This window comes from Triticum urartu, chromosome 1A (genome assembly GCF_056163025.1).
Source record: "Triticum urartu cultivar PI428250 chromosome 1A, HENAU_Tu73, whole genome shotgun sequence".
Taxonomy (NCBI): Eukaryota; Viridiplantae; Streptophyta; class Magnoliopsida; order Poales; family Poaceae; genus Triticum; species Triticum urartu.
Window position 1 is genome coordinate 527,143,189 of NC_141873.1, and position 22,544 is coordinate 527,165,732.

Genomic DNA, 22,544 nt, shown 5'->3' on the forward strand with positions numbered 1-22,544 from the left:
TATGTCTTTATGCAATATATGTAAATGATATTTTGGGTAGCTCATGTCAAAATGTATTTCATCGTGAAACTTACAATCATATGTGTGTGTATTTGTTTTCATAATGTCTTAAAACTTAAAAATCAAGTTTTTTTTATTTTAAAATATCCGGGCTCCATGCAGCCTAGGAGATGAAAGCAATTCCCACATCATGTAATGTTATTTTTTGGTGGTTTTACTGTTGTTTTAGCTTCAATGGTCTTTTGTATTCCCATTTTGGATGCAAAACCTTATAACTTTACAAACTAGATAGCTTTGTGCATTATCAGTTGATGCACATGTTGGGTTTTTACCTCCTTTTAGGGAGAAGAATATTATAGCCCAGCTTTATAATAAAGCAACAACAAAAGACAATGAGTACACACAAGCAAGCACTTGGGTTATTGGTCAAAGAGAAATCAAGTATCTGGATGTGGGGATCAGCTTAAAACAACCCCAAGCGAAACAAACTATGTCGCGTCCATGGATGAAGCCACTGCTCCTCTATGCACCACAATGTGCTCACTTTTTTTTGAAAAAAGATGGCCGATGTTCCTAAAGTCCATCCTTAGGACCCGCTTGATTGGTATTTTCACTTGTAAATTACAAGCCCCACAAAATTCCGGTTGTCTTGGCAATCAATGCTTGGATGGATATTTCGGGCTAGGTAAAAGAAGAGGGGCCGACAACAAGGAAAAATCCTAGTCCACGCATAATGCAGGACCTGCGTTCCAAACGCGCACCCCCAAACGCTATATGGGTGGCCCTATGTTTCCTTTTTTTTTTCACCGGTTTTGAAAAGGTTGTAGAACCCTTTTCAGCCAGTTTTTCTTTTCTTTTTAATGTTTTTTCTCTATAGTTTTAACGATTTTATTCTATTTTTCTGTTTTATTTTTTCCATTTTAAAATTGAGAAATATTCTTTGAAATCTATTAACATTTTTTGGAATTCACGAATACTTTTTGAATTCATGAATAATTTATAAGTCGTGAACATTTTAAAAAAATCATAAACATTTTTAACCTCACGAATATTTTTTTAATTCGTGAAAATTTTACATTAGCGAATTTATTTCGATGTAGTGCACTATTTTTAGAAATCCTTTAACATTTTTTAAAATTAAGAAAATATTTTAATGAAAAATTGGCTGAAATTCCCGATCAGAAAAAAAACCCCTCAAACCATAGCATCCCCGCACTGGGTCGGTCCGTTTAGCACCTGTGCGCCTGCGTTTCTTTTGCGAGGAGCCGAGGAGTCATGTTGCCGATTGCCGGCGGACGGCTCGACGGTGCGATGACCGCCGCGATTGTCCGATGGCCACCGCGTACTGGGCGATGTGACGAAATCCCCATGCCCTCCGCTTCCCGCCGCAGTCGCCGTCCTATCTCCTCCAAGAGAGCTGACCCCCACCATCGAATCCAAGCCCCCCTGCTGCGCCGTCGCCAGATCTACACCCCCGATGAGCTCGCTGGGTGATACACCCCCATTTCTCCTCTCTACGGAGATGCTCCAGTGCAGTGCGCCACACGACCTTGCCGAGCTCGTGCTTTGCAAGCTCGAGGGTAGCGGCGCCGTTTGGCGCTCGCGTATCTGCAGATGGGCTCGTTCTTTACAGCCCTCATTTTGGGCTGGCACGCGAGCAATCAGGTACAGTACTAGGCAAAAGTGCATAACAACAGTTTGGCTTGCTATGATTTTATTGCGGGCATCGACTCTGCTCACCATCACCGTCGATTGGTTGTTTGGCTTGCTACTGCCAGTGGCTCTCTTCGTACGTATTGGTTTGTGCAGGAGTGATTTGATAAGTTGGTTTATATTTCTGCTGTCAATTTCTCAAGTTTTGTAGCTCCAATTTGATGTTTCAGTTTGAAATTTTGATGAACAGATAATGAAAGTAAGCTAAAGTTGCTCTGTCAGGATTTTATCTGATGCACTTCCCAAACAGAGCAATCTGGGCGAGTATAATTTCACTGGTTTTATACTTTTATTGGTGCACTGTATTTTACACATATTTTACCAGCTGTGTAACTTCTCACAGATGTATATATTTACGCGGTTGCCAAGCGGGGCCTTAGTGTTTGAGTTAGTCGTTATGGTAAGGACCGGAGTTGAGCGAACTGGTTAATACCTTAACGAGATATACTGACTACTGAGTCAAGCCAAGTTGAGTCAGCTCGATTCCTTATAAAGTGCCTCAATGTGAATAATAATTGCAAAAGAAAGAAGAAGGTGAAAACTAACTACTTCCTCTATCCGGCTTTATAAGCCACCCCCCTTTGAATTTTGAATTCACTTTTTAACTCAAATTTTTGATAAATAAAACATTACTTATATGACAAAAATGCAGAGAGAAGAGGTTTAGGACCATGGTCGCCGCAGCCACACTCGACACTGTTGGATGTAACGCTGCTGACATATGGATTAGGGACATGTTTAAGTTCAAAAGTGTAACCAGCTCCATCAGTAGGCATGCACATGCTCTAATTTTTTAACCCTGATGGGCGGGCACGCGGCTCTGTACTGTAGCAATTGAGCGCCAAGCCCAGGAATTCAAAAAAGGTGATATTTTTATGAACCTTGTCGGTTGTGTTCATCTTGCTATCATTTTTCGGGTGTTATTCTCCTGAATGAGCTTGTGAGTATTCGGTTGCTGGAAAAAAAAATCATATGAGGAACAACATCTTATCTAGTTTGAAAACATAACATTCAATTGGCAGATATCCAGTAAAAATCTTTTGCGGGAACTTCAAGACATAACAACTTAAAATCCGGACTAAGAATCCTGGACATTTCCGCTTGCTACTTATTTTAATTTCTATCAGTTAGTTTTTGTGACTTCAATCTTTTTTCTTACAGTTTAATATCACTGTCTCTCACTAACTAAAAATTCAGTTGATTTTCACAAGTAAACATCATTGATGAAGAAAAATATTTGCTTAACATGCAAACTGAGCAGTAAGCGACGGATAAACCCCTATGATGTTACCATGTACAGTAGGTTTAATTGCCATCTATAGACCTGCTAAATCTCCCTTGATGGTTCCCGCCATCCTACACAATAGGCGCCAGGCACAAATCCCTGTAAAGTGTAGCAGATGAGCGGTAGTGAGCGTAGGTTCGACTGATCCATGGTTTTGCCCAGCATTTCTGGAAAATGTATACTGATGTGGTCAAATTTAGGCTTAAATTTTCAAGGGACTAATAAACTCGGATGGAGAAGTAGCTATTTTTCTAACAGAGGATGTTAGGCAGGCGATGATGTTTGTAATGCAGTCCCGTGGATCCGAACGGGCTGTATATTTGAATAGCTTGCTTGTCGTTCAGCTTAACAGGCTAGCTAGCTGTTGGAACTATTATTAAGTATTAACGACAACCTCGTTTGCTGTTGGTCAAGATCTAACCTTGGTCTCTGCACATATAGGCATATATTTTACCCCAAAGGCCCTGCCTTAGGCCCAGCCCCCCCAGCCACCAAGCCTTGGTTAGGTGATGTCAGTAATCTGTTCAGTTTGCTGTCGCTGCTCTTAGTTCCTTCCTGCTCTGCTTGGTGTGTCTAAGTTGAATTAGATTCGTCTCCTGTTTCCAGCGGTACCCTGAGCAGGGCGTCTATTACCTGAAGGTAAGATCAATGGATCCCTCGAGTTCATAAAGGCATACTATTTTCTCTTCAGTTTTCTTTTGTGCACTGATAGCACACGGATTAACTGGCTAGAGTACCAACCTCTTCCAAAACAGTTGTATCCATAATATGGAGCAGATCGAGCATGCAGCTGATAGTCTTATTGGACTGACCGCAACTCTTCAGGGGGAAAATGCCACGCCGTGGGAAGCTTGTTGATGACAGCGAGTGGAGTGAAGTAGAGTTTGCCAACAGTTATGCCCTGCTCATCGGGTACCTGTCCATGGCCGTCAAGGGCCTGGGTTTTCTGGTGCTTACTTGGACCACTGTAGTTCTTCTGGGTGGCTACGTCTCCACATTGCAGAAGAAGGATTTTTGGTGTCTTACATTCATTACGCTAGTACAGACAGCTGGGTTAGTGTTGTTACTCTTCAATTCGTGCATAATCACTGCTCAAGTTTGTCCTAATTTTCCTTTGGAAACTGTTTCCGTGGTTAATTCTTTTCCTAATTCTATTTCTGAGAATTTTTATCTGGTCCAATCTTTATTGTGTCTGCATCTAACTTCCGTACAAACACCAGGATCTTCGATGTTCTTCTGACTGAAAAGCTGAGCTATATTATGGATTCAGTTTTGGCCCTTTTATATGTTCGGGTTGCCGTGGTTGGCCACAACGAATTGCAGAGTAAACGCCAGGTGCTAGCAGATGTTATGGCGATTGTTCAACTGTTAGTATTTGTCATTCTACTGTGCCCACTGGCAGCTGTCTACATGTTTGGGTTGTTAATCTCCGCGGGGATTTCTGTGTGGCGTCTGAGGCAACACGATTACGGGAGTGATGCTGACGGACTTGGAAACCTGAAGCCGGCGCTGGACGTCTTGTATTCCATTGCTCTACTCCAGGGTGTGATTTTCTGCTACAAACCTTATTTGGTTTTGCAAAGGGATCTGTAGTGAATGCAGTACTTAAAAGAAGGGGGTTTGGGAATCAGGTTGTTGGAATCTCGGACTACTTACTTGAAACGATGATTGGATGTGAAAAGGACCCTTCGTTCGCTAGAGGAAGAAACCTCATCACATATGCTGTCGACCTGATGGGGTCCAAGTCACCTGATGACTATGTTTCGGGGGTAAGGATCCTGGATGCATTTGCCAGAGGAATGGAGATAGTTGCCAAGGGATGGGAAGAAAAACATCTTGTGAGCCGTCGGAAGAAATTTACGATGTTCATGCATGAGCACATACTCGTGAAGCATCTGATCATGTCTGCATCCTCCACCAACGTACTCCAGAAACTGCTGCAGACTTTAGACTTGAGAAGCATTCATGACAGAGAGACGAGAGGGCATGCTGCGAGGGTTGTGGCCAAGATTGCTGGAGGCATCCATTTGGAGGAGTTCCCAAGGGGGGTCGACTACATATCTTCCCTCATCGACTCATTTGAAGAATATAGTTTACTCCAACCATACCAGCGAGACTGGTCAAAAGAGATATTTGACCAAAATTGGAACATTATGGTTGACTACTTGAGATCACCAGATTTTGATGATAAAGAGGACAGTGATGAGGACCAGCGAGAGGACAGTGATGTTGACCTTCTCAACGCCTACAAGGAGCTAATGGTGCAAGGCTTTCGTATCCTTCAGAAGCTTGCAGCCAATAATGACAACTGCAGAATCATGCTCAACACCCCACGTCTGCTCCAAAAGATCATGGCGCCTGTGACCTCCGACCTACTCCACCAAATAGATCATGATGAATGGTCTAGCATAGTAGAGGGTTCACTCAAAGTGATTATCCGGCTCGTGGCTGCTACTGGGCAGACTGGCACCAAGCTGCGCAGCAAAATCTCAAGCAGTAAGGAAGCGATCAGCACCATGGAGAGGATTCTCGAGTGTGACAAATGCAATGAAAAGCTGCAGAAACATGCTATTCAGGTTCTCACGTTCCTATACATGGATACATCTTTGATCCTCGAGAATGCAAACAGAGAAAAATTCATAGAGATGCTGCTAGTAGACATTATGACTGATGATAACAAGGACAAAAAGGACAGAGGACTAACAACAGCTCCTGCGTTGATGGCTCTATGCTCCAAAACTGAAACGGGTGCCAGGAGTATCATTATGGCCAATGATAATGTCGTTAATAGTCTCGCTATAATGATTCTTGAAAAGGGTAGTTTCCAATTTACTGCAGCAAAAATCCTGAAATCTCTATGTATTCATCACGCCAATGATGATGCAAGTCACAAAAGGCTAAAGAAAGTCATGAGAGATGTAGTTCCAAAGGTAATCGATGCCACCATTTCTTTTATTCTCCTCAACAGTTGATCTCAAATATGGTGTTCCTTTGAAATCTTTGTATTAGCGGATACATAGAAGCTATCCTGCTTTCAATTATCAAATCAGTCAAAATAAACTGAATATATTCTTGTTGTTTTAGGTGCTTGAAGAGATAGTTTGTTGGGCATCAGAAGAAACACGTGCAGTAATAGAACCTGACAAAGTCAGGTCCACGGAACCAGAAACTGACCTTGAAAACCAGTCTGGTGTTCCACAAGATAATGGCCAGGGCAACAGCACGTCTTCCTCTAATCAGCAAGACCACAAGATGACCGAGTATGGGGTGACTTGCATGTTATCCTTTTGTGTCACAGTATGCGACACGTTGATCAGTGCAGATCAGGACTTACTCCTCAGTTTGAATCAACTATCCCTATGGATGATGGTTTATCTAGCTTCCCAATGAAGCTCCAGCAGATTGTAAGCAAAAATATGCATCACAAGCCTGACTGCCTGACAATTGTGAAGCTTGCATGTAAGATGGTCATATCAATGATGAAACACAAGGGCAGCTATGTCAAAGAGGATCTGCAGAGCTTGATGGATACACTGTCCACCGCTTCGAATGACATGTTTCTTCTTGATGGCTCCATGGTTTTTGACATTACGGAAGATGACGAAACGACACCGGGGCCTTTCAGGAGTCTCGCTTCCCTCGTGAAAGAAGCACAGGAACTAGTTGACAAAAGGATTGAACTTTGATGTTGAAACTGTATCATCTGGAAGCTGTTTAAGTTAGAACTTATTATTCACTTGCTTTCAGTAGCCTTTATTCATCTTTGAAACTTTGTGACTGCGACAATATATCTATGAGTCTCTATTTGTATTTTGAGAGATCAGATGATGCATTCCTTTGTATCAGTATCTGAGTTTATTGCCAGTTTCCTAGCAGTAGAGTCACATTCATGCACACAAACACAAAATTTAACATAGTTTTGTGCCTCGGGCAAGTCAAAATTGTGCATCGGCCATCTGCAAGACACAAGTTTCCCCATGAAGTCCCGTCTGCCGTCCTCTTTAAGGGCTCGTTTGGTTGCATCGGAGGCAAACTCCAGTCGGATGACTTTGAGGGGCAGGTGGGATCCCCTCCTACCACGGGGAAGATCTCCCTAAACCCTGCTGCCATTTGGTGTCAAGGTAGATGGGGAAACTGAATAATTCCAGCCATTTGATTCACAACAACAGATAATTTCAAATAAAACATAGAAAGCCCAATAATTCCACACAAAATTTCTGAAGGTCCTAGCAGAAAGCCCAAATGATTCAAAAAATTACAGAGGAATGTCTAGGACATTATGACTAATTCCACGTGCATACTTTGAGTCATGGAGTTCAAAAGTCGGGTTTTGATAGTTCGGATAAATGCAAGTATATTCGGCTGTAAATGCACCGACAAGAATCCATATAAATGGCCAAACTGTTAGATGTTGCAAATGTAACGATTATAGTGATGAGCCCATTGGGTGACAGAAAAGAACTGCCGACCTGTTGACCTGGTGTTCGTCTACCATTTCTCAGTGCACATTCTGTTATTACAGTTTCTGCTACAAAGCCATGTTTCATAACCCAAAAAATTATGCACACAGTGAACGAAAAGAAAAACACAAGCCACATGAGAGAAGCTCAGAAGGTCGCTTTATGCCTGAGTTGAGAGGTCAGAGTCACAGATGCCTGTGCCGATGGCATCTACAAACTCTTCATCGCCAGTTCCAGAGTAGAGAACAAAGCTGGGGAATGACGGCATGGTCATGTCCCTGCATCACAGCATGCTCAGATGTCGGTCAACAGTCAACTTCTCAACATGCATTGTTTTCCAAAGCTGAAAATATAGTGCCTAGTGGGCACTACTTACTTTAGGTATGGGAGAGTCATGTACTTCAGCAATTCTGGATTCATGCTTGTGAATGATTTCCATTCGTCGGGATCTATCCTCCCGTGGCCGTTCAGGTCTGCCTCTTTGAACGTTTATCGGATACAAATTAACATGCATGCATAGTGTTAACGCTTGTTGCACATGTGATCAACCATCTGTTTGATAGCATCACCTATATCTATATCTATATCAATATAAAAAGACCTAATGAGGCAGATCCAACAGATCTCGGCCATCCATTAGCGTTAATCCGACAGTCTTTATTGTCCTAATGATGAGCAACCAAACACGTTTAGTGCTAAATGCGTTTACTGCTAATCAATCCTTTCTATCCCCGATCCCCTTCCTTACGCATCCTTTCACACGAAAGGAAATTGCCACAACGAACCGTCCTGCGATCCCCTCCTTACGTACCCTTTCACACGAAAGGAAAACTCCCATAGCGAACCATCGTGCGATCCCCTTCCTTACGTACCCTTTCACACGAAAGGAAACTGCCACAACGAACCGCCCCACAACGCCATCCCATCACCTCGCTTCAGCGATGCATGCCGCCCCCATCGCCTCGACCCGCAGCAGCTTCAAGGACACCGCCCCTCACATCTCCGTGCCGCCTCTACCCATCGCCTTTGCGTGGCCTCGGCCGTAGCGACGCCGCCGCAACTTCAAGGATGCGGTTGCCGGGGACGCCGCCTAGACCGCTTCAGGGACGCCGCCTAGACCACTTCAGCGATGCATGCCGCCCCCATCGCCGTCGGACCTGTCAGGGACACCGCATGGCCGTCCGCTGGCGTCGGGCCGTCGGACCATCATGGACACTGCCTGGACCGCCTGCCTGCCCCTCTCCGTCGGGCCTAGGTCGCCAGCGCCGCCATCAGGGTACACGCCGCCGTCAAACACGCAGTCGCCTGGGCAGAGGTCTTTCATCTCTGCTTTCTTCATTTCTTCCGGAGAAGATTGATTCACGTTTCACTGAACAGAAAAGCAACCTATATGCACTAAAAATTGAACCCAAATCAGGCTTCGTAAAACCGAATCAAAAGCAGCCTCGTGTGCACACATTCAACAGTTATTAAGCTTCATTACCAACATGCGCTATGAAACAACTAGGTTACACAATGATATGGAACTTTTGGTAGCACCTGGGTAGCAGATCAGGTGTGCTGATTTCAATGAATTGTGCTTAGATTTTTGGATCTCTCTTTTAGCGGTGTGAGGACAAGCTGTATGTGCGTCATCACCTCGCTTCAGCGACCTGGGGTGCTGCGGTTGGCTCAACGCAAAATGAAAAGTCGTGCACCCAGCAAGAGAGGACACATTGACCAGGTTGGAGAAATTAAAGTCAAACCTTGGACGGACGGTTTGCCATAGCACTAAGCAGGTCGTGGGTACCACAAAGAGGAGACGAGAGAATTAAGGTTTGTGCCACTGGTGAGAGCGCGACCCACCGTAGTAGACGCTTCCAAGTGTTTAACATTACTGTACTATATCTATATACAGAGGTGAAGCGAGGTGGTTAAGCATGACGGTGTTTCATGCGATCATTAGGCTAATTAAGCTAGTACTAGTAACAGTCAGACAGAGTTGGCTTTCCATCGGAAAACAAAAGACAGTCGGTTCTCTTTCTATCTGGATTAAAGGCTGGACGTGTTGTCTTTGTCTATTCTTTTGACAAATGAGAGTTGAGGCTGCGCATGTACATGGACGCATGGATGGAGGGTCGCACATATAAATACCATGTTGCTCATTAGCTACTTGCAAGTGCATATTGGAGCCATCAACGCCGCGCGCGGACAATGGCGACCACGCCGTGGCTGCTGCTTCTCTGCCTCGCCGCCGCCGCCTCGAGCGGGGCGCTTCAAGCTCGTGCCCAGCCTGACAACAAAGGTATGTATGCCTGTCCCCGAAAAGATAAACTCTTGTACAATTGCAAACTTCACCTTCTATCAACTCTATCCATTGCAGGTTTCATAAGCATAGACTGCGGATTTCCGGGGACAACGAGCTACATAGACAGCACAACCGAGCTCTCCTACGCCCCGGACGCCGCCTTCACCGACACCGGCTCGAGCCACAACATCTCGGTGGAGTACATGAAGCCGCAGTTGCTCCTCTCCAAGCGCTACCACGACCTGCGCAGCTTCCCCGACGGCACGCGCAACTGCTATACGCTCCGGTCCCTGGTGCCCGGGCTCAAGTACCTCCTCCGCGCCACCTTCTTCTACGGAAACTACGACGGGCTCGACAGGATTCCCATATTTGACCTCCACATCGGGGTCAACTTCTGGAGGGTGGTGAACATCACAAATATGGGATACGCGCTGCAACTGGAGGCCCTCGTGGTCGTGCCGGACGACTTTGTGCAGGTTTGCCTGATAAACACCGGCGCCGGGACGCCGTTCATCTCCGGGCTTGACCTGAGGCCGCTCAAGAAGACGATGTACCCGCAGGTGACCGCAACGCAGGGCCTGGTGCTGATGACTAGGCTCAACTTCGGCCCGAGAGACGATTCTACCTTTGTCAGGTTAGTCATTCTATTTGAATGCAAGAAGCTCACCAATTTAGAGCATATTCAGTTGTGCCCTAAGCATTGTACATCTAAGTCCTAAGGTCATTGATTTTACACGAAGGTTTGTGTGTGTGGGTATTCTTTTCTTCTTCTCTTTATGTTTACTCAAATGTGCTATAACTAAATAGTCAGAAAGTGTGAAAATTCTACAGTATTCCTGACGGGGAACCTTCGACTTATGGTAACCCAATCTGATTCAGATATCATAGTAATAAGCAACAAACGAAATTGATCAGGTACCCTGATGATCCATACGATCGAATCTGGACCCCATGGATCAACACTAAAATCTGGACCGTGATATCAACAAAGAAGAGGGTGCAGAGCATAGACAACGACGTCTTCGAGGCGCCGACAGCGGTCATGCAGACGGCTATTAGGCCGCGAGACGTCACCAAGAACATAGAGTTCTCTTGGGACCCGGAGCCCCAGCCCAACGACCCCTCGCCAGGGTACATCGCCATCATGCACTTCTCCGAGCTGCAGATACTCCCCATTAACGCCGTTCGACAATTCTACGTCAACCTCAACAGCGAGTTGTGGTACCCGAGCGGCTTCACGCCGACCTACCTCTACATCGGCGCCACCTACAACAACCTCCCCTCCAGGCATAACCGCTATAACGTCTCCATCAACGCCACCAGCAACTCGACGCTGCCGCCGATCATCAATGGTGTGGAGATTTTCTCCGTCATCTCCACCACCAACCTTAGCACGTACTCACAGGACGGTACGTCTATTTTCACATTTAACAATAACAGGTGCACCACTAAAAAATATATTATTTTTACAATGTTCACAGAAAATCTATATAGCATGTTATGAAATTGCGAATCAAATTTGATGGCCACATCGAGGAACAACAAGCACAAATTCACAGCTGGTAGTAATATGCAATAATATGCCGCCTCTGATGTAGATTTTGTTTCAAAACCATGTACAATGAGTCTCACCCGTGACAGTCTTTTTCAGGTGTTTAGGTTGAGCAGTTGTACAGTACTAGGAAATTTTATGACTACAAGAAATGTAATCATGTCTTTCATGCACTAGTGCCTAGTTAAAATGTTCAACGAGCATGGGTACTTATAAACCTACTTCTTAAGACTTCGCAAAAATCATACTACTAAATTTCAAAAAATATAAAAAAATCACGCAAGTAGGATGAATCAGGTACACCTACGAACATGTGTGAAAATCTGAAAATGGAAAAGGCTACAACACAAATTGTATAGTTGCTTTCTCATTTTCTGTTTTTCACACACGTTGCAAGTAGTTACAACTTTTTCTGAAAATTCACAATGATAACTTTGTATCCAATATATCTACCTATGTATGAGTGTGCCCCCCCCCCCCCCCCCCCCCCCGCCACCCCGCGCGCGTGTGTTTGTGTGATTAATGTATTGAGGTTTCGTGGCACAATATAATCCCAAATATTATTGAAACCATCAATTGTGCTCTTGACATACTCTCTTTTTCAAATTTTTTTATGATTTTGCACCCTTCGTAAACATCCACAATATACTCATATACTAATGATCAAATTCATTTTCAAATTTCATGTTTGGTGAAAATAACAATTTGTTTCCAGGCATTGCAAATAAAAAATTCAAGTACTTTTTCAAAAGAATATTTGCTATTTTAGTTCCCAATTTTTGTTTTTCCACCCATATCGCAAATGGATGGAATTTTCCAACAAAATTATTGGCACATACTCACTCTAATATCTGCACACCATATGTTCTTTAAAGCTTTCTATTCTACAATGAAGGGAGCATGTGCTCTGCACAGAAGAAATTCACACCCCATATAACAACACGACATACACAAATGAGTTGTGGTTGATGCTTAGTCAAATCATGTGTGGTACTAAAAACTTGCATGAATCAACAGTATCTGCTATCATGGCGATAAAGACAAAGTATCAGGTGCAGAAGAACTGGATGGGTGATCCGTGCATTCCAAAGACTATGGCCTGGGAAAGGTTGACGTGCGGTTATGAGGTCACAACCCCCCATAGGATCAAAGCCGTGTAAGTATTTTAGATTTGAGCATCATAATTAAATTCACTTCAACATGAAAATACCTAATGGAATATCATGTAAAACTCGATAATGATACTCATCCGGCGGAGGTTCGCTTTATGTAGAGATTTATCAGTCACCGGTCTCAGTGGTGATATAACATCTTCTTTCATAAATCTCAAGGCTCTCCAGTACTTGTAAGTTGATTTTCTATAATGTTTTTAAGATTCGTCATGGTTCCTTTTTGCACCAAAAAATGGCGAAAGGTAATCTTGGCCCACATTTTTTTAGGAATCTGTCAAACAACAAATTGACAGGCTCAATTCCAGATGCCCTTTCACAATTACCTTCATTGACGATTATGTAAGTCCTGCAACTTCTGACAATTAATTTTGCACCCAAGATATTAATTCAACTCCTGCAAATTTTCTTTTTCGTTAGAGATTTGTCAGGTAATCAGCTCAGTGGTTCAATTCCCCCTGGACTTCTCAAAAGAGTTCAAGATGGCTCCCTCAATTTTAGGTCAGCTTCCATGTTCTTCTAGTTCCATCACATATAATACTAGATAAATTGGATGGAACGTTTTCATTTCATATTTTTTGGTAGATATGAGAACAATCCAAACATTTGCGCAAGTGACAATTCATGCCAGTCGGCGCCTAAAAGGAACAACAAGCTGGCTATCTATATTGTTGTCCCTCTACTTGTGGTTGTGGTGATGGTATCATTAGCAATAGTGATCTTTTTCTTGGTAAGACGAAGACAACAAGGTGAGGCATCAACATAAGTGTGCATAACAATTATCTAGTCCATGAACACTATTGATGCTGCCATTTGTCAACTATATGCTAGTAAATGGTGACCGTGGGGGCTGTTCATTGCAACTTGAGAACCGTCGGTTCACCTACAAACAACTTGATATGATAACAAAGGGATTCAAGAGGATTCTTGGCCGGGGAGGTTTCGGGATTGTCTATCATGGCTTCCTAGAAGATGACACTGAGGTGGCCGTGAAATTGCGATCTCGTACTTCTAAGCAAGGTGTCAATGTGTTCCTCGCAGAGGTAGGATCTCATTGACTTCAGTTGGTGAGGGTTTTTTGAATGTGCGTGAGTCTTACACGTCACTACATTAAGACATTCAAGGTTTAAGTCAATCATAATGCCTAGCCATTAGCCACACCTAGTGCACATGCAACAAAAAACTAAGCATTTTTTGATCTTGGATTTGGTGGGATATGAACATTTGTGCAGGCTCAGATTTTGACGCAGATTCACCATAAGAATCTTGTCACCATGATTGGCTATTGTAAGGATGGAAAAGACATGGCACTTGTGTACGAGTACATGTCAGAAGGAACACTACAAGAGCATATTATAGGTAATATGTACATAATGTAAATTGTTTAGCCGTGTGGTTTCAAATTGGTACCAACAAAGTGATTGCTACTATACCGTGACCTATCACTTCAAAGTACTATCTGGAGGAATGTTCACAATTGATCCATAGAATCATCGCATGTCTGATGTTGGGAAATTCAAAATGCCCATATATTTGCAGGAAGAGACGATAATGGAGAAGGTTTACTGGATTGGAGACAGAGACTTCGAATTGCACTTGAATCTGCCAAAGGTACTAGCTTTGAATACAATGCCCCTTTTTCTTCTATATGTTTGTATTTCCAAAAAGTTTAGGGAGGGATGCTTTGTTGATGTTGTGATGTGCAGGGCTTGAGTACTTACACACCGGGTGCAGCCCGCCTCTCATCCACATGGACGTGAAGCCCACAAATATCCTCCTAAATGCGAGTCTGGAGGCCAAGATTGCCGACTTCGGCATGTCTAAGGCCTTCAAACATGACAAGGACACACATGTATCCACAAACACACTCGTTGGTACCTACGGATACGTTGATCCAGAGTACCTGGCAACAATGCAACCAACTACAAAGAGTGATGTGTACAGTTTCGGTGTCGTGTTGCTGGAGTTAGTCACCGGAAGACCAGCTATACTGCCAGAGTCTCCGATGCCCATCAGCATCATCCATTGGGTGAGGTCCCAGCTAGCTGAGGGCAACATTGAGAGCGTGGTGGATGCGTGCATGCATGGTTGTTATGATGTGAACAGTGTGTGGAAGGTGGCAAACATCGCTCTGGAGTGCACCGCACAGGTGTCGGTGGAACGTCCCACCATCAACGACGTGGTGGTGCAGCTCCAAGAGTGCCTTAAGCTCGAGGATTGCTATGCAAGGAGTGATATGAGTGGCGGCTTGTACATCGGCAGTGGCAGCCATGACCCAAACTTGAATAATGAATCTCAGGACAGTGTCACATCAGAGATGGAGTATGTGTCTAGAAGGATGGCAACAAGGACCACCGATCCTGTTGCACGTTGAAGACTCGTTCATTCGGTTGAAAGAAGTCACAATTGCCCTTTTGTGTCATTGAAGGGAACTCTGTGTGCTTTAATATGTCCTTATTTACCAACACGCAAATGGGAAATGTTCAGATATTTGAAAACCCAAGTATGATGTGTTTTTGAGGGTTTGTGCTACTTAATATATGGCCTTTGGCCTTTTTGCAAAAGAAAGTATGCTTAATTCTTAATTCTTTTGAAATACATGGGTATCTAAGACTATGTACTCTTCCCTAGGTCTCTCTATTGACTTCTATTTCCATGGGAACTTTGTACTCTTCTTCCAAAAATTGATTGCAAATGGGAAATGTTCAGATATTTGAAAACCCAAGTATGATGTGTTTTTGAGGGTTTGTGCTACTTAATATATGGCCTTTGGCCTTTTTGCAAAAGAAAGTATGCTTAATTCTTAATTCTTTTGAAATACATGGGTATCTAAGACTATGTACTCTTCCCTAGGTCTCTCTATTGACTTCTATTTCCATGGGAACTTTGTACTCTTCTTCCAAAAATTGATTTCAGTGTGCTAATGTTTGTATTCACTTGAAATTGGTAATTGGCCTCCTGACACCAGCTTCAATTGCCTCCATCCATTTTTTCCGATCCGTATGTAGATTTTTGCCGAGAAGATACATATTAGTTAGTGCGGAAAACAAAAACAAAAACAAATGCTCTAAAACCCCTTTATTGGGGCACTAGATTTTCTTTGTTACACCAAACAACCGCACATGTCCTTCTTCACAAAAATTGCAAATGGATAGAACACACAAACATGTCACTATAAAAAAATCCATATTTTTATTTTTGTTCAATATTATTTTAGATTTCAGTATTCATGCGGGAACATATTAGCTTGAGCTCATGTACAATGAATTTCCATACAATATATGGATCGCTTCTCTTTAGCTTAACCTTATTGGAAAACGGGGTGGAGGTCAATGTCTACCTAGGAGGAGGTGAGCTATGGTGGTCGAGGTCCACATGAGAGGAAGCGAGCTACGATGGCCGAGGCCGACATGGGAGGAAGTGATCTGGTGTTCATGTTGGACAATAGGAGACGGGGCTCGAGGTTGATCAATGCAATAGTGAGGTGGGGTGGCTGGTTTCAACAAGGTCGATCTGCTTGCTTTGACGCTCTGTGGACTATAGGAGGTAGACAACATGGTCGAGGGCGAGGCCATGGTGGGAACAGAGAAGGGGACGAGAGGAAGTGTCAGAGGGATGTGGGAGGCAATGGCTAGGGTGGCTAGATGGAAGGCCGCACGAGTAAAATCCTAGGTACTTATCGCAGGGAGAGAGAGAGAGTCAAGGTGGCAGAGAGAATCATTGTGTTACTTTCCAGCTATGCATGCACTACACACACGATATTTCTCAATCTCCAAGAGCAACAAGATCCACCAAGGAAATAAGGAAGGATGGACTTTTTCTTTGGTGGAAGTATAGATTAGGCACTTCTTTTTCACTCCTCAAAAGATCAACAATTTGAGTGGAAGGAAAGCGAGCTCTCAAAGAAAATTGAGTTAGAATCAATGGAGGAGAGAGAGCAGAGTCGTCACCTTGTTTCACACGGAAGAAGGGGGGCTTTTATAAGTGGCCCCAAATCCCAACCATTATGTGCATAATCTATGCACCCAGGAGGGTCCGGATCCCAAAGGCTCCGAGCAGATTCTGGGCTAACCACAAGGGTTGCATACAAGTGTGCAACTATTTGCCCCGGACGATCGAGGTATGTTTCGGAATACACAGAGAATTTGCATCGATAAGCAAACCTTCTGGTTGCCCCAAATGCTGGCCGGACGGGGCGGACCTCAGAGGGTCAAGGTTGCCCCTAAGGCTCCGTGTAGTCTTTTCATGTGAATAAAAATCACAACTTCACGGCTCTCTCTCAAGTAACGGGGATGTTTTATGGGTCCATTTTAGTCCGTTTACGTGCAGTTGATTTCCACAATACCTCTAAGTTGCACGCCTGCACCCCTCTTAATAGTGCGGCTGCCGTAATGACTCAAGTAAATCACAAAGGCCATCATGAAAACCTTTCTTTTTTGAAATGGAGATGGGGCATCAACCATCCATGCTTCTGTTTGGAATGCGACGACTTTGTTTATAGACCAAAGGAGAGGACGACAAATTCCTTCTAGAAGCATGGCAAATTCTAACAAAAAAATTGAAGTGAGCGAAGTTGCCATGCTTACTAAAGAAAAGTCAGTTACACTGGTGATGCTAGAACTTGACGCAAACAGTCACTTCGGTGCTAGAAGTTGCAGCATACATCGAAGTGGTGCAAAAACTTACACGGTCATGCAAATACAGTGCTAATTATGGTTGGATACAGAATCGACGATGATTAGGCGCGCCAACGTGGCATGGGGACAGTGGCGGAGGCAGACGGTGGACAGGGTGGGCCGCGGCCCACCCTGAGATTCTGGTTTGGTCCATATACTATAGGGGAATAGAGATGGGCCAGGGAAAAATTTAATAAAGAGCCCAACAAGAACTCGCACTCGTTCCGCGACCCGCGCGCAAACCTCTCGCGTCAGCGATTCCCCTCTGCCCGGTGTCGCCGCCAGCCGCCAAGCTACCTGCCTCACTGACCACCCGTCGTCGTCGAACGTCAAGAAGGCCAGGAGCCACCACGGGTCAGCCAGCCTCGCCCGGCCAAGTACCAATAGCGGCACCACCGCGCTATGCACTCGACATGCGGCAGCAGCTAGCAGCCCTACTCAGCGTCTGACAGAAGTATTGAGACGTGCACAGTCCAGCCGTCCAGCATGTTATCTTCAGTACGCACTTCCCCATCCCTACACCCAATTTCTAGTTAAATCAATACTATTAACTAGGATGTGCTGTGTTGAGTTAAAAAAGGCACTGTATGACATATTTGTTGTTAAAAAATCCAGACCAATCCCTGTTTGCATAGCATACTTATTGTAAAAAAAAATATAGATGAACCATCCTGTTTCAAAATCCTAGCTCCGCCACTGCATGGGAATCGCCGTTAGCGAGAGACGAGGAGTTGCCCGTTCTTTTGTGAAAACCCAGCTTGACAATTTCTCTCACACAAAATCTCCTTTTTTACAACAAACCCCCTCAATATTTTCTCTCTCACAAAAAGCCCTTGTTTTATTCATAAAAACTCATGATATTTTCTCTCTCACAAAAGAGCCCTGGCCCACCTGCCAGCGACCTCGGGACTCAAACCACATACCTGCAGACTGCAGAAACGGGTGCGTAGCCACCCCAGCCATCGCCATTTGTGGTTGAATGTGGATAGGAAATCTCTATATCCTTTGTAGGGAATAATAGTTTTAATCAAAATGAAAAAAAAATACAGCCTAGGAAATTGAGCCGGCGACCTCATGCGAACTTGCACCTCTGCCTGCCAATACAAAGAAGAAGATATAATGTATAAATAGGATAACTAAACTTTCTGTTTGCAAACTGTAGTCATATCTTATAAATTTTTTAAAATAATTATATAAAAAATATGTACAAGTAATTTAAAAAGTTATTTTATATTTAAATAAATGATGATATAAGTTTGAAAATGTTCACGATTTAAATACTCATGTTTTTATAAAAAATAGGTTACATTAAGAAGCTGATGTAATAAATTTTGTGTATTTTCGAAAAAATATAAAATATAAATAAAATTAAATATAAAATATAAATATGTATGAAAAATATATGAGTGAAAAATTATATGCGAGCATACTGTGCCCCTAGACTGCAGATCTTCAAATTAATATTATTTAAGTTATGCACACTTTTTTCATTATATGAAGATGTTTTGTAATGATATGCGATTTAAAAAAACAAGCACATTTCCCTAACTTAATTTATTTGTATGTATTATTTATAACATGAAATATCCTAACTTGATTGTTTTTACTGTGATTATTAATTTTAAAATTTCTAAAAAAGTCTAACTTGTGGAAATGGGCCGCACTGACTGTAGTCAAGTATTATATTTCATAATTAATTATATGGTTATAACTATAATTAATAATTGAATATTTAATGAAATTATACTATCAATTTTTAAATTTAATTAATTTATTTTTATGTATACTGTTTTTAACATATGATTATAGTTTGGATACAAATAGTTTGACTCTTTACACATGATATCTTCCTTGGAGCGGTAGGCAGCGGTGCAACCTCGCATGATGTCTCCTGTTTGATACCCTCAATCGTTTTTTTTCATTTTGATTATTCACTCCAACGATATATAGATTTCCTATCCTCAATTAACCACAGATGGCAACGGCTTGGTTGGCTATACACCCGCTCGTGCAGTCCGTGGGTCTGTGGTTCTAGTCCCCATACAGACAATGTATAGGTCTTCCTTATACTCCCTACGTTTGAAAAAGCTTGTCTCAAACTTATTCATCAAATTGATGTATCTAGCACTAACTTGGTGATAGATACATTTATTTTAGGGACAAAATTTTTCGAACGGAGGGAGTAATTTTTAAGGTCGCTGGTAGGTGGGCCAGGACTCTTATGTGAGAGAACAAAATGATGAGGGGTTTTCCAAAAAATATGGGTTTTTTGTGAGAGAGAAAATATTGAGGGGGTTTTTAAAAAAAACAGGGGCTTTTTTGAGAATTTTTCTCAAGTTTTTTTAATAAAAAACAGGCCACACGCCCCGTCTCTCGCTGACAGCGGGCCCCAGGCCACACTGGCGCGCCTAGTCAGTGCCGATTTTCGTATCTAACCGTGATTAGCACTGCGTTTGCACAATAGAGCCAAATTTTTGCAGCACTTCAAAGTATGCCGCAATTTCTAGCACTAAAGTGATCGTTTGCGTCAAGTTATAGCACCACCAGTGTAATTGACTCGCTAAAGAAATTTGCCATCCATGGACAACACAAATTGCCATAAAACCGTTCGCATTTGCCATGCCTTCCAACGAATGTTCGCTGGTTACGATAGTTCTATGTAATTTATCGCAATAGCTATATGTAATTTGACTGAATTTGCAATTTATACATGTCGATTTTGTGGAAATAGGAATGGCTGAAGGAGAAAAAAAGCTAGAGGAAGAAGAAATAAGGACTACTGTTGCATCTTAATCTAATAACTCGAAAAAACTACTTAGGTATGTATAGCTGGTCCCATAATTATCATTATTTCGCTGGCTTTTAAGCGGCCTAATACTCCATCCGTTTCTTTTCAATTGGCATATAATTTTTTTCTACCAAAAAAAATCGTAAAGTTTGATCAATTTTAAAGAAAAAATATCAACATTCATAATACGAATATTATTAGATGCATCATGAAATTAATTTTCATACTATATAACTTTAATATTATAGATATTGATATTTTTAAGATAAATTTGGTCAAACTTTGTGTAGTTTGATTTTAAATAAATTTTATACGCGGGTAAAAAGAAACGGAGGTTGCGCGTGAGCTCAGAGCAGGAGGATGAAAAGCATCGGGGTATAATTTTTGGCGCGAAAAAGTGGCGCGGGTATTCTTTTGGCGTTAACGCGAAACGATTTTGGCGTGAGCCTTGCTATGATATGGGCGCCAAAAGTCGCGAGAAATCCCCTTCCAACAACAGAGAGCGGAGGCGACACCATCGATCCCCAATCCAGGAGGCGAGGGAGGAAGAGATGGAGCCATGGCAGAGAAGCGAGGGCGCCAGCGTCAAGAAGACAAGGACCCCGCCGCCGCCGCCCGGGGCCTACACTGGCGCCGAGCTCCTCGGGGAAATACTCCGTCGCCTCCCCGACATGGCGTCACTCGCCAGCGCCGCCCTCGTCTGCAAGCGCTGGGGCCGCGTCGCTTCCGACTGTTATGTTTAGTCTTGATTCCATGTATTTGCATGTTTGAGTTTTGCATGTAGTTTAGTCTAGAAATTAGCGAGGCCGGCGAACTTTCAGCGGAGGCGTGCGAAGAAGGCTGGATGTCAAGCCACCGTACGAGAAGGCGAGCACGGCGAGATGCCGTTGGCGCCGACAGGCAGCACGACCGTGTGATACGGCAAGCGCGTAAGAGTTGAAGCCTGACCGGTTAAGCACTTAATTAGAGCCAAGTGATTTGATTAGTTTGTTAGCTGCATGTAACTAGTAGTTGTGTGGGCGTGCTGGCCACTGGTCAGGTCGTGTGTGGCCGTTGAGAGAATGCTACGCACGAGCTGGGCATGGGCATGCATGTAGGTAGTGCGTTAGTGCATGAAGGTCATGCTGTTAGTGGAGAAGTTTGGCTGCAGGATGCGTGCGTCTGTGACCCTATATAAGAGATGTAAACCGTGCTGTTTCTTTGAGCCAAGAAAAATAAAAGTAGAGAAGAAGTGGTCGGGCTGTGTGAGGCAGCCGGCCACCAACTATTTTGTGTCTCCATTGTCATGTGTGTGTGTTGTGAGAGGCAACCGAGAGGGAGAATAAGAAGGGGCGCTGCGAGGAGAGGCGGCGCCAACACCGACCGCGCCGTCTTCCACCGCTTCGGCTCCCTCCGCAGGCCCCCGCTCGTCGGCGTCATCCTCACCGACCTTGGCCGCGAGCGCTCCCCCCTCCACAACCCTGCACTCCGCTTCGTCACGGCACACTACCGTCACCCCGACCAGGACCTCGCCGCAGCATTCGGCGATTTCTACTTCCAACGCCACCCCAAGATTAAAGCTGCCGACGAGTGGCGCCTCCGTGGCTGCGACGGCGGCCTCCTCCTCCTCTCCTGCGGCCGCCATGCGTCGAGGCTCGCCGTCTACGACCCTCTCGAGTGCACTGCCATCTTCTTCCAGCCATCCGAGCGCTGGCACACCGGCCGGTACGCCATCGTCGCCGACGAGGCCGACGCCTCGTTCCAGGTCATCGGCATAGATCTCTGGGTCGAAGAAACCTTTGCCGTCTTCTCCTCCCGCACCGGCAAATGGGTCGTGCTTGACTCGTCGTTCCCATACTGGGGTTTCGCGTGGCCTCGCAGCGACGGTATGGCCGCCGGACGGTTCGCGTACTGGCGGTCGAACACCAAGAACTGGCATGAGGATGAAGAGAAGATATATGTGCTTGACACGAAAACCATGGTGTGGTCGGTTATAACCGCGCCGTTCCCGGTTGGCGAGTCGTACTGCGTGGCGGACATGGCGGAGCACGGCGGGCTGTGCATCGTGTCCAGCAGGGAGCAAAGCGTGCTGCTCTGGGTTCGTGATATCAGTGGTGGATGGGTGGTCAAGAAGGAGGTCTCCTTGCTAAATCAGTTCGGGTTCTTGAAGAGGATTCGTCGCGACGAATGGATGAAGAGGCTGCGCATCCTCTCAATGAAAGCCGGCTATGTCTACATGGAGTTCTGGTCCATAAGGAAGTCTGAATCCTATATTCTTGTGCTCAATCTGAACACCGTCCAGCTGCAACAATTCTTTCGCAACAATGCGGATGAGCGCTATAGAGGTGCTGCTTTTCCATTCTTTCTGCGGTTGTCACCACTGCCTGCCGCAGATGATGACAAGGAGCTTCAAGATGCTTGATAGCATGGAGTAGGTAATCTCCTATTTGATCTGTTTGCTAGATTCATCTCTCTTGCTTCTACTTTGATCGATCTAGCAATTGTTACCGGTGCAAATTGCTCACCAAGCCTCTTGGATCTGTTAGATTTATTGCCCACGTTCCTAAATTCATAGAGTTTAACGGATTTCTAATTTGTTAGTACTATAAATAGTTGTATAATGCACGTTTTGTCC

The 22,544-nt window shown here is 44.1% G+C and overlaps 2 protein-coding genes and 1 non-coding gene across 3 annotated transcripts; all 3 read left to right on the forward strand.

The window, feature by feature from the left end:
- Positions 1-1,212: 1,212 nt before the first annotated feature.
- On the forward strand, positions 1,213-6,821 carry LOC125525574 (uncharacterized). Its single transcript, XR_015608722.1, has 4 exons — positions 1,213-1,665; positions 3,824-4,051; positions 4,219-5,928; positions 6,083-6,821. It is a non-coding gene; the product is annotated as an uncharacterized LOC125525574 (transcript).
- A 2,830-nt stretch (positions 6,822-9,651) lies between these two features.
- LOC125533050 (putative leucine-rich repeat receptor-like protein kinase At2g19210) lies at positions 9,652-14,840 on the forward strand. The gene is made up of 12 exons (XM_087538965.1): positions 9,652-9,742; positions 9,821-10,379; positions 10,661-11,154; positions 12,315-12,453; positions 12,571-12,642; positions 12,737-12,808; positions 12,887-12,967; positions 13,052-13,215; positions 13,298-13,509; positions 13,699-13,825; positions 14,006-14,077; positions 14,173-14,840. Exons 1-12 carry the CDS (start codon positions 9,652-9,654, stop codon positions 14,838-14,840), a joined length of 2,751 nt encoding a protein of 916 aa, XP_087395091.1.
- A 5,641-nt stretch (positions 14,841-20,481) lies between these two features.
- On the forward strand, positions 20,482-22,331 carry LOC147992211 (uncharacterized). Its single transcript, XM_087539992.1, has 2 exons — positions 20,482-20,662; positions 21,277-22,331. Exons 1-2 carry the CDS (start codon positions 20,482-20,484, stop codon positions 22,329-22,331), a joined length of 1,236 nt encoding a protein of 411 aa, XP_087396118.1.
- Positions 22,332-22,544: the final 213 nt, after the last annotated feature.